Genomic DNA, 12014 nt, shown 5'->3' on the forward strand with positions numbered 1-12014 from the left:
AGAATAAACTGTAGCTTTTGAATGAAAAAACCCAAAAGTCTGTCTGTGGCATGGTTTCAACGCACAGAATTATGCATGCTTTGCTTTACAGGCCATGTCATCAGATGCCTCGGTCCACTGCATTTCTGCAAATGACAAAGTTTAATTGGATCTGTTTAACCCTGACTCTTTTTATGCAAACTAGGATTAATATATGCCTCTGACTGCACCTTGATTGATTACATTTGACAATCGAATCTTGACTCTAAGCTAAGACCAAGAGCCACTAATTTGGGCATCTCATGCTTCATTCTACCCTCTTTTCACTTTGTTCTCTTCTTGAGGATGACTCTTCTTTTTGTACTCATCATATTTAGCATTATATTCTTTTGGTCACATTGGATTCAATTTAGCCCTTAATTTATCACAATCCTAACTCATTTTTCTCATCCTGATTCTTCGCTTCAACTAACTCAAAACTTTATATTTAAAGTTACGTTCAAAAGTATAAAGCGACAGATTATTAGTGATTCATGTATTATGAGACCTGCATGAATCAACGATTTACAATTCTCCACGCGCGTACAACACGGTAGCGTAAGTCTCGAATTAATTCTACTTAATTTTTTTAATAAAGAAAATAGCCGTACACCAAAGAATAAAAAGATCCGTACAACATCCTCCCTCCCTTCCTCCAAAAGAAAGGCAATTGTCAGTGGCACTGGTATCTGCAGAGAGTTGGGATTTCCTTGACTGCTTAATGTAATAAGCAGAGGGAATCATGGTTTAATGATTCGTAATTGTACTATGCCAGATAAAGAAACTTCAAAAAGGCTACTACTATATTGTTCTTCCAACCCCTTCCTCTCCTAAAGAGCCCTATGCAAAATTTATGGGACATCAAAGCTTATTATTAGCTACCATTTGTATTAACTAATCACTCTTTATGCCAAAGGCGCATTATATAATTTTTTGTTTGCACCTCAAAATGGGCTTTGGATTCTCTGAGAAAATAACGTCTTGACTTTTATTGTGTGAAAGCACTTTCATTACTAAAGGTATCATCTTGCTAGTCAAATGCAATGTGGAGAGAATGATCTTGACCATATATCAACTCTTCGGTGGTTTAGTTAGACTAATATCACATGTGGTTATATTTCAGGTCCTTGGGAGTAAATGTACTTGACCTCTAAACGTCCAAACTTGATGGTTTCGGATGAAATTGAGTTGAGTACGTTTGAATAAAGGGTCATTCGAATTTGAGATTGCCTAAATGCATTGTTCACTATGGATGAGGAGTCATCCCACCCAAGATCTTGAGCCTATGTAGTTTACCCAAGCAGACACTACATGTGTGGAACTCTCTTAATCATTATAAAAGGTAGGACTTACCACCAACTTTGAGCTTGACAAATAAGATCAAGTAATTTTTTCTGAGCATCGTTGTCTGTAACACGTATCATCTTCTAATTGGAAGTTCAAAATTTACCCCCACAAATTTACCTAGAATCGAAAATCTCAAACAGTTACATGTACAGTCAAATCTTGTAATATTGTAGTTAAAATTGAAGGAGGATGGTACATATTCCTATTCTTATTCATAGTTGGGCCCTTTGTTGAGTTGCTTGCTGTTGCTAATTGCTGGCACTAACATTATTGTTGCTTTTTTGCAACCTTCATTTCATGAAAAGCCTAGTGCCCACCACCCTATTGCTTGGACACATTATTTTGGTCCCACCCACTAGACAAATACTTCGAGGCAACATGACCGGTGTGAAGAATCCTACCAAAAAAGGGAGAAGAAAAAAAACACTTGAGCTATTAAATGACAAAATTACCCAACTTTCTTTTTTAAAAGAAGCAACTTTTTCTGCAAGTTGCATCGGAAAAGCACTTTGGCCACCTTTATTCTAATTTTGATTATATAACTTTTGTGTTGATTTATGACCACATACCCTAGTCCCTCACAACACAAATTTTTTGGCTTTCTTGTGTTCCTTCAATGTTTATGCAAAAGTATTCTGATTCTTCTCTTGAGTGGTTTCAAACTTTTAATTGACATGCCTCTGCTCAGCCATGTGTAAATTAAAATTTGGTTACCCACATGGTCCCTTAAGTGACAAAATAATGAGTACACATGAGACTGAACTGTAAACTCGTCTATTCTTATTAGCTGGTGATTGCACGTATGCCGAATTAAAAATTTGGTCACATAGTTTAGAAACTACTGCATTCATGAAAAAGGAAAGAAAGCTCAGTGAGTAGTTGGTGGAGTTATTTATTAATTTCCCATGGTGCATCATTGTTGTTGTAAGTTAATGAATGTCACCAGAAAAGAACTGAAAGGAGGAAGAAAGTGGAAGAGATTTCATATGTCTTTATAACCAATGATCATATAATAAACATAATTAAGCTTCACATTTTGCATATCCAAACAAACGAACACATGTTTTTAAAATACTTTTTAACAGATTAAACTAATTTCAAATTGAAAAGTGGTTGTTGGGAAATTGCAAAACACACACACACACCCCAAAAAGTTGATTATATGAGGTGGGAAATGATCCGTGTTGAGCTGCGTAGGCAATGTGAGGGTGCAATTCCTTGTCATGTCTTCCATTGCTTGGTTCAATTGAACTCTTTGATGCTTGGTGAAGGCTATCTGTTCCAAATTCTCCTTTGCATGCCAAATTTGGTAGAGATCGAATAGGCAGCTGAGGGGGAAATTTATTATAATTAATTTGCTGCCTACCAAAAAGCAATTTAAAAAGAACAAGAGGAAATTGGTAAGCTTTTTTCTGCATGCAGATGGGTTGTTGTTGGTATATATGGGCATTGCTGATAGGCTCCAATGGGTTTGTTTAAACCCCTGCGCATGTGAGAAATTATGAGTTTGAATAATATATCATGTCTAATTTGACCCAACTTCGAGTTTCAATTAATAAGTGAATTATCTGTACAGGATCAAACTGATTTTTGATTATACATAAGAAGGAACTAGATTAGATGCATGATTAAATTTTGAGCTGACTTTGTATCAAGGTCAACTGTCAACCCCTTTCATGTGATTAATTTTGACTTTGTGTCTAAGAAATATATTTTAATTCCCATTTTTTTTAAATGAAAAAGAAAGAATGAGAATATAATTTCCTCAAACTTTGAGGTCCATTGATTTTTGAAATTCATAATTTCGTCAATTAAGATATCTTCTAATATTAAGATCAACGGCGGATTCAGGAATTTTTATAAGGGTAGGTTAAATTTCTTTTATTTTACAGAGGAGATATATTTTAAGACTTTTTTCTCTTGAAACAAAAATGTAAATAAAATTTTATAAATCAAACAAAGCCACAATACGAGCAAATATAACACAAAGAAATACAAAATATAAATAAATACCAAACAATCTCAAAAAAACGTTCTTGTACAAAACTATCCTTATCAACAAATCTTAAAACAATGGTCATTTGCTCTCTATTAGATGCATCTTTTGCTTTATCAACAAGATATAATAAGTTGATTCTCCAAAAATACTAGACATTATAAATCATATATGCTAATTAATAATTCAAGTTGCAAAAATAAAACATATATCAACAATCTCCAAAAGTTTTCACTCAAACCCTAAATCACTTAACAACAACAATTAAAATTGGAATTGAATATATATATATATATATATAACTTACCAAGATTGAAGAACCCACTCAAGATAGGTTGGTACAATTTTTTGGAGGAGGAGAGCTATTTTCTCTAGGTTCTCAAGGTTCAAATATGGCGTTTTGGGTGGCTAGAAGAAATTTTTTTATGTTTGCTCTATGTGGGCGTAGCCCAATATCAGTATGATTAGAATAGCTCAAGTTGATAGAGCCTTAGCGTGAGTTCTGCTTCCAATCAAATTTATATAGGTTTGGATTGGATTGACATTTATTATTTCCTATATGCTTTAAGAGTGAGCTTATTTTAAATAGAGGACTGAGCTATTATTAATTTATTAAAAAAAGAAAAACAATGCATGTGTGGGCTAATATTTATTTGAGTAGGAATAAACCTATAATAATAAGACCATGTTTAATATTTCATAAATGTTCCCCTAGGCTGGAGCCCACTCCAGCCTAGCCTTAGGTTCGCCTTTGATTAGGATGAAATGTACCACTAAACCAAGAGCTAGTTTGTAATCAATATTGTGAAACTATTTTTAGAGATGACGTAGTGTAAAAAAATCATATTTTGAAAACTTGACTTCGGTGTTTTGCTAATGAGATCTAGCCTAGTGAAAAATGGTCCTGACTTGCAGAGCAGTGGTCTTAGGTTTGAACCCCACATAGTAAATTGATAGTGTGTGTGTGAAACGCCATTTCCCTTGTAGTTTAGATTATCATAATTAAGAAGAGTTAAAAATAAAAAACTGGACTTTGATTTATGAAATTGGATGTTGAAACCCATTTGGGTTATTTTTCCATTCAATATTCCTTGTGTTGCTCATAAATAGAATTCTCATCTTGCCATCTTCCGAGTCCAGCCCACATTTTCCGGGTCACCTTACCGTGACCCATTTTCCATAAGAAAGATAACACTCCCTGCGTCCACCAAAACCCACTAAACGGGCTCAGCCTGGGACTCTGGTTCGGGCTTGGGCTCTCTTCATTTGCATTTGGTTCTCTCATCTGGTACCTGTAATTTTGTTGATCATAATAATTTCACCGTACCACAAGTCAATCAACGGATTGTGATGCTCCACGACATCTACAACATATGCTCTACAATTAATAAAGGCCAATAATAAAATATTTGGGTTTCCAATCAATCATCTTCAGAAACATTTTTCTGATCTTAATTACAATAAATATTTTTTTGGTCAAGTTGATTACAACAAATAGAGAAATTCTTCTTTTGTTTTTCCTTCTCCTTCCCCATCTGTTTTTCTTGACACTTCGTTAATTATTAAAAAAAACATTTTATGAAAACAACAAAAACCAGAGCAATGATACTAATTCACAAGTTATAATATAATAAAATTATGATTTAATATTAATGAATAATACCAATTTTAGCATTGGATGATGGTCGCATCAGAAAACTTTTCGTTGCACATATATGTATGAGAGATTTTTAACAGTTTATGTATTGTAAAATTTCACATGCATTAACGATTAGAAATCACTTTACTCACGCACAGAGTACACAAAACTGAGGAGACGTAACTTATGCAACGATCAGAGTTCACTTAATGTGGTGCATGCACAGCAGGAGCAGCTAGCTAGAGGGTGCCACTTAATAGAAGAGGCAAGCCGTAGCTATAAGACTGTTAGGCATTCATGTCATTTGAGGACCAGGTCTTAAAAGACTCTCAAGTCTTAGCCGCCTCCTTCCTTGTTGGTTCAGTGAGCACCACTCACTAATTTCCAGGCGCACCAAAATATTGACCAATTTTTAATTCTACTAAAAATTCCATTCAGCAAGGAAAACATGGAGAAACTTAACACCACCAACTTTTTCCTATTCTATCTCTCTCTCTCTCTCTTTAAATCTTTCAATGTTTGATGTGGTGAATTGAAGCCCGATAAGACCAACTGGGACTGTATTCAATTCATGTGCAATAGTTTCGTTTCGTGAGTTGCATTATACGACTGAATAGAATTTATAATCTTAGTTAAATTGATTGCCTATTTCTATTATAGGGTAGTAGGATTATGAATTCCACCAAAGTGTTGAAATTAAGTTGAATTGAATTATGTGTAATCTTGCTAGACTATGTAATAGCATATTTTAATTAATCATGTATAGTACGTACCAAACACATAATTGAATTAGTATTATCGTCTCCAATTCAATGCTTCATTATTCAAACCAATCCCAGTAGTCTCCATGTAATCACATTCTTCCATGACCTTGGTTTTTTCTTGTGACACATCTGGAATTTGTGTCGGGATATATAATGTAATGGATTGGCTCTGAGACTTTGTTTCAAACTAGTACATATATACAGTTGTCCGTGACTTCATTTTGCCCACACTATCCGATTACAGCCAAAATAGACCTATGTGTTTGCCAGACTTGCTATGGCCCAGGGTTGTTTGTTTGCAAAGGGGAAAACCATAAACCAGAAAACATAAAACTAAAGCTGAAAACCATCATGTTGGTAGTTAGTTTTGCTAGGGATCGATTGTGTGTTGTGCATATAACAAGTAGAGAACTTCATTTGCCAACTGGGTTCGACTGTTGAGGGGGTTGAAAACTGAACTGCCCATGTTGTCGTCTTTCTGAAATAGGGACATTGCATCTAAACGAATCATGGCAAAACCATACATGCCATCAAACCAAGCACACAGAGAAAGAGGGTGTGCTTATTTGTGCCAGCTTGTCCCTCACCTAAGTTGTTGTTGAAAGAGATGGTTGCTCAGCTTGTTAATGACCAAAAACCAATCATTTTTTGGGGTTGTTTTTGGTGATGACCAAATCATTGAATGGTTCAAAACTTTTAATTATTTCACATTCTTGAGCCATTGAACCTAACAAGCTGATGACGTAATAGCAAGTTCCATTTTAGAATACGATATTAGATTTCTGTGGTCTGCAACATAAGTATTTGTTTGATATGTCTCGTAAGAGAACATTATTCGATCAACTTTATTCTTTGAAATATCTTCTTAACTTGCACTGGCTAGCAAAAGCCTCATAAATAAGTAGTCGATCCTCCGGATTATATTAATTACTTTTTTTAGGATTATGTTCATGCACCAATGTACAACTAATCATTGGGATTCTAATAGTTAAATTGTTATTACCAAATTATGTTGGTAGGAACCAGGATGAGTGGGGAGTTAGCATCTTGTCAAAAGCACAATTAGAAAAACCTCATAATTCATTTCCTTTATGGAAAAGTAGTTCATCTTTTTTCCTTTGGCTTTTGTCGCATAGTGTTCATTGATCTCCTACAGTAAGATAAAGAGGTTCATATCCTCTCTCACCCTCTGCGTCGAATTTGCTCTACAGGTTGATGAGAGGACCTGAAACGACTATATTCGGACAATCTTCTTTTTTTTTTTTTTTTTTTTTTTTTATGGTCTTTATATGCTCTCTCATCTCAACACCACTAATTTTACTAACTTTTCATGCGCCAAGTTTATTGATGAATTTTACTTCTACTTATCTAACCATTTGTTCTGTAAATCGGGTCTAGTTAACAATATAATCAATAAATACGATAGAAATGATTTAGGGTTTGAAAGATATTCCAGTAGTGCTGTTAATATAAAACTATTGCACCTAGAGCATTATTAGACTACTAACTAACTTTTAATTTGGTGATACCTAATTTTCTTTTTGAAGATTTAAAATGTTCCAAATTTGACTATTGATAAATAAATAAAAAGTAGTATCGGGGAAGGTGGATAGAGGTTAACTACTAATTAAGGAGGTTTTTTTTATAGAACTTTTGGGATTGCATTAATAATTCAGCCAAAAAAATCACTAGCCATGAAGAGTCAATACAAACTAGCCACAAAGGGGCATTACAATAACATAATGATTTAACATCAAAATGAAGACAATTTGGGGTTCCTCTCGTATAACGATCACGTATTATTGAAGAAACTCTAACATAGGCATCCCAAATAAGAGTGCAAACTCAGAACAACCAAAAATAGATAAAGCTTGAAAAAACCAAGCTATACAAAAGAAAGATGGAAAGCTCTCACAAAGGAATTATAAAAAACTCTCACAAAAGAAGAGATGAAAAACACACAGAAAATTCAAAGAGGAGAAGGGAAAAGAGAGGAGGAAGAACAATGACTTCCTTTCCCGTTAAAGTGAAAACGGACTATAGAGTGTTTTTTGAGAGAGGGAGGCTAGGGTTTTCTTTCATACAGAGAACTTAAACATTATTGGGTCAACTATATAAGGGGACTAGTGGGTAATTTTTAACTTATTAAGTGTTGGGTGGGCCAAAAGAATAGGCTCTTCCCATGCTTAAGAACACACTTTTAAATTTCAACCCTAATCTACCTTCAGATTCATGAATATCAAGATATCATGCTGAATTGTGATCCCATGTCAAGGAAAACAATCGAGTAGGACGGCCTCAATTGTTTTTGTCCTGGTTTGTTTGATCAGTTAGGATCTAATGGGCTAAAGCCAGGTGGGTTTTGACAATGTACTTGACTTCTGTCGACGTCTTATATCAATGAAAGTTCAGGCGTTTAACATGCAGTAGAGAACCCTAGCCAATAGAATTCAGACACGTCTATGCGGTTGCTATATGATTGGCCCTAGTTGATCAGTATCTTGTTGGCCACTGGAATCTGCTTTGAGATGTTCCATCCATGGTGGAACAAAGGCTGTGATTAATTGGACCCCGTTTGTTGATTAAATCAGATTAATTTAGAAATACCAGGTGGCAGCAGCAGCAGGTACCCGATTACATTCTCAGTTATCGTTTGGTCCATGGCTCTTATCCGTCAAAGTAGACATGTTTTGTCACTTAATTAGATTTTGTTTAGATATGTCCCGGAGCACTGATCATTAAATTACTTTTATCAAGTTTGTGTGGATGATCTCACGGCCACTAGTTAATCAACTTTTAAGCCTACACATATGACCATGTAGAAAACATTCATTGAACACTCCACAATAATCTTATGTATTTTGTTTTTGTTTTTTTTTCCTTTTTTCTTCTTCCTTAAAGTCCTATAACAGTTTTGGTAAAGCATTTTGTTCTCATGCTTAGTATAAGAGCTTTGTTAATTGTTTAATCACCGGGGGAGGACGGTCGATTTGAATTTCGATCTCCTCTAACGTATCACAGAGAAATACTACCATGTTAAGAGCTAATTAATTGAGATCATATTAAAAATCTCATATGTACGGAAAAGACAAGTGATCGAAACTGGGAGTCAAATTTGCATAAAATTGGATTTTGTTGTTTCTAAGTTTGCCCATGTCAAGTTGCTCTTCAATCATTTGATTCGTCCAACAACGCGAAAGAGAAAGACTAGTGTTCTATGATGAGTCAGAAAACACTTTGTTTTGAAATTTCAACTCAGTCCCTCTAAAGGTTCATTAAGTTTATCCATGTTTAGAAGGGTCTGAAAGGAGTCCCATCTTTTTGGTCCTGGTTGTTGTACCTTTCCTTTTGTCTTCTTTCCTGGTTTAAAAGCAGTTTATTTTCCCAAACAGAACAAACCAAAGATTGTTGAGTTGAGAGAGAGAGATATTATTGAAGGCAAAATTAAGTAAGCAGACGCTGATTTTTCACGTTTTTAACACCAGGTGTTACAATTCCTTTGGTCAAACGAATTGGGCGGCACTACATATAATTGGGATAGAAAATCCTGTTCATCAACTTCAATAGTTAAAGTGAAAACTGGCTTTCCCAGAAGAAGCAAAAATCATATGGCACGTGTGCGATATGCATTTGTTGATCTCTGTGTAATGACCACTTTTGAATATAAGCCAAGTTGATGATAGGGGGGGGTGTGATGGTAATTCTCTTTATGCACAAGAGTTGTTAAGCTGAGAAATTGTGTTTCTTATATGTGTTTAGTCTGGGAATCAAAACATTTTCCACAAATTTCGAAACTCCCACGGTACCCGCGTGTGTGTGAATTTTCCTCACGAGTCACGAGTCACGAGTCACGAGTCACGAGTCACAACACATACGAATAACTCGTCACGAGTCACAACACATACGAATAATCAAAATATAAAGATATGCAGTCGGATATAGCCCACACTCCCAACATTAATCTCCGAGATTAAACAATGTCTTTTTGCTGCACCACTGTAACACCCACTCCATCCATGTGTCCTACCTTCCCCACAGTAGGAGAGCCTCCCTTTTTCTTGGCACGTCATCATTTCCCCTCTCTTAAACTAATATCAACCAAAGAAAGTAGGAGGAGAAGGCAAATTCTACGAACCCAACCTCATCTCCGCCCTCTATATAAACCCCCCACCACACCCACCACTTCACTCACCATCACAACCTCACAACTTCACAACGCAACAGAATTAATCCCCAAATTTCAAAATGCCTTGCTCTGGTTCCTCTGTAACTATAATTTCAAAATGCGTAATTTATCCAAACACGAAATCCACAATCAAATCCCTCAAGCTCTCCGTCTCTGATCTTCCCATGCTTTCTTGTCAATACATCCAGAAAGGCGTCCTCCTCAGCTCCCAGCCCTTCCACATCTCCGACCTTATCGCCTCTCTCAAACACTCCCTCTCCCTCGCCCTCTCCCACTTCCCCGCCCTCGCCGGCCGCTTTGAGACCGACGCCCAAGGATATGTCCACATCGTTTGCAACGATGCCGGCGTCGATTTCATCCAAGCCAAAGCCAAGCACCTCTCCGTCGACGTCCTTTTGCCGGCCAACGAGGACGTTCCTCATTACTTCAGGGAGTTTTTTGCGTTCGACCGGACCTTGAGCTACTCCGGCCACTCCAGACCCTTGGCCGCCATCCAAGTCACGGAGCTCGCCGACGGCATCTTCATCGGCTGCACTGTTAACCACTCTGTTACCGACGGAACTTCCTTCTGGCACTTTTTTAACACCTTTGCTGAGATTTGCAAAGGCGCCAAGAAAATCTCCAAATCTCCAGATTTCTCGCGCGACAACATCTTCAACTCGCCGGCGGTGCTCCAGTTGCCCGAAGGCGGCCCTAAGGTCACCTTCTCCGGAAACGAGCCGTTACGAGAGCGAATCTTCCATTTCACCAGAGAATCGATTCTCAAACTAAAAAACAGAGCCAATAACAGTCCTCTGATTAATGGTAACGGGCTTTTGGAATCGGCGGAGATTTTCGGGAAGCAATGCAACGACACCTGGAAAATCGTTTCTCGTTGTAAAGGCGCGAAAACTGCGGAGATTTCGTCGTTTCAGTCACTGAGCGCGCAGCTCTGGCGTTCCGTGACACGTGTTAGGAATCTACCAGATTCCAAAACGACGACGTTTCGGATGGCTGTGAACTGCCGCCACCGGCTCGAGCCGAAGCTGAGCCCACACTACTTCGGGAACGCAATACAGAGCATCCCGACCGTTGCTTCCGCAGGCGAGCTGTTGTCTCGAGATCTGAGCTGGTGCGCTGGTCTGCTCCGCAAGAACGTCGCTGCGCACGACAACGCCACGGTGCGCCGCGGCGTGGAGGATTGGGAGAGCGCCCCAAGGCTTTTCCCGCTAGGAAATTTCGACGGCGCAATGATCACGATGGGGAGCTCGCCCAGATTCCCAATGTACGACAATGATTTTGGATGGGGCCGACCCTTGGCCGTAAGGAGTGGCAGGGCAAACAAATTTGACGGCAAGATTTCGGCTTTTCCGGGAAGAGAAGGGAACGGGAGCGTTGATCTGGAGGTGGTTTTGGCTCCGGAGACGATGGCGGGGCTCGAGTCCGATACGGAGTTCATGCAGTACGTATCGGCGGTTGTGTAAACGGTTGCTTAGTCGGCGATATGGTTTAAATTACCGTTAATCCGTTATGGTGGCTTGGACTTTGGTCAAAACGTTGTCATGGCTATGTGAAATTGATTTGGACGGTTGTGATGAGACTTGAAACAGCGACGTTTTGGCTACTAGTGTGTGGTTTGTACTATATTAGGATTAGGATTTTATATTAGTATTGTTATTGTATAATATTATAATGATTATATATAAATATCTGGTTAATCAGTTTCCACGTGACGGAATTTCCGAATTTCTTTATCGGATAAATCCAAGACGTGTTGGGTTTTTTATCTTTCTAATTCCTGTTTGGAGTGATTAGGCATTCTCTAATCCTGTTTTCGTTTTTTTGGAAATGGGTTGACCCCAAAAATCTGGTTCAATAGAAATTGGGCCGAAATAGAACGCTCCTAATTTGGACTAAACCACAATTTAAAACTTGAGAAATTCTGCACAGACAAAAGAGGTCACTGAAGTGATACATACTGGTGTGATGTGTACATCTCTACCCTCGCCATGTGCTGAGGTCAATAATCACCCACCCATTAATTACAAGATCTTAGCTTAAAACTTTACATAACGTTGAGGAGAA

At 37.6% G+C, this 12014-nt stretch overlaps 1 protein-coding gene across 1 annotated transcript; it reads left to right on the forward strand.

Annotated features, from left to right (window-relative positions):
• LOC18772574 (BAHD acyltransferase DCR) lies at positions 9787–11722 on the forward strand. The gene has a single exon (XM_007205086.2). The coding sequence runs from the start codon at positions 10010–10012 to the stop codon at positions 11411–11413; it is 1404 nt and encodes a 467-aa protein (XP_007205148.1). The 5' UTR covers positions 9787–10009; the 3' UTR covers positions 11414–11722.

This window comes from Prunus persica, chromosome G6, assembly GCF_000346465.2.
Source record: "Prunus persica cultivar Lovell chromosome G6, Prunus_persica_NCBIv2, whole genome shotgun sequence".
In the NCBI taxonomy this organism is placed as follows: Eukaryota; Viridiplantae; Streptophyta; class Magnoliopsida; order Rosales; family Rosaceae; genus Prunus; species Prunus persica.

Bases quoted from the DNA above. Each gene is read 5' to 3' on its own strand.
- LOC18772574 (XM_007205086.2), top strand. From the start codon at position 10,010: ATGCCTTGCTCTGGTTCCTCTGTAACTATAATTTCAAAATGCGTAATT.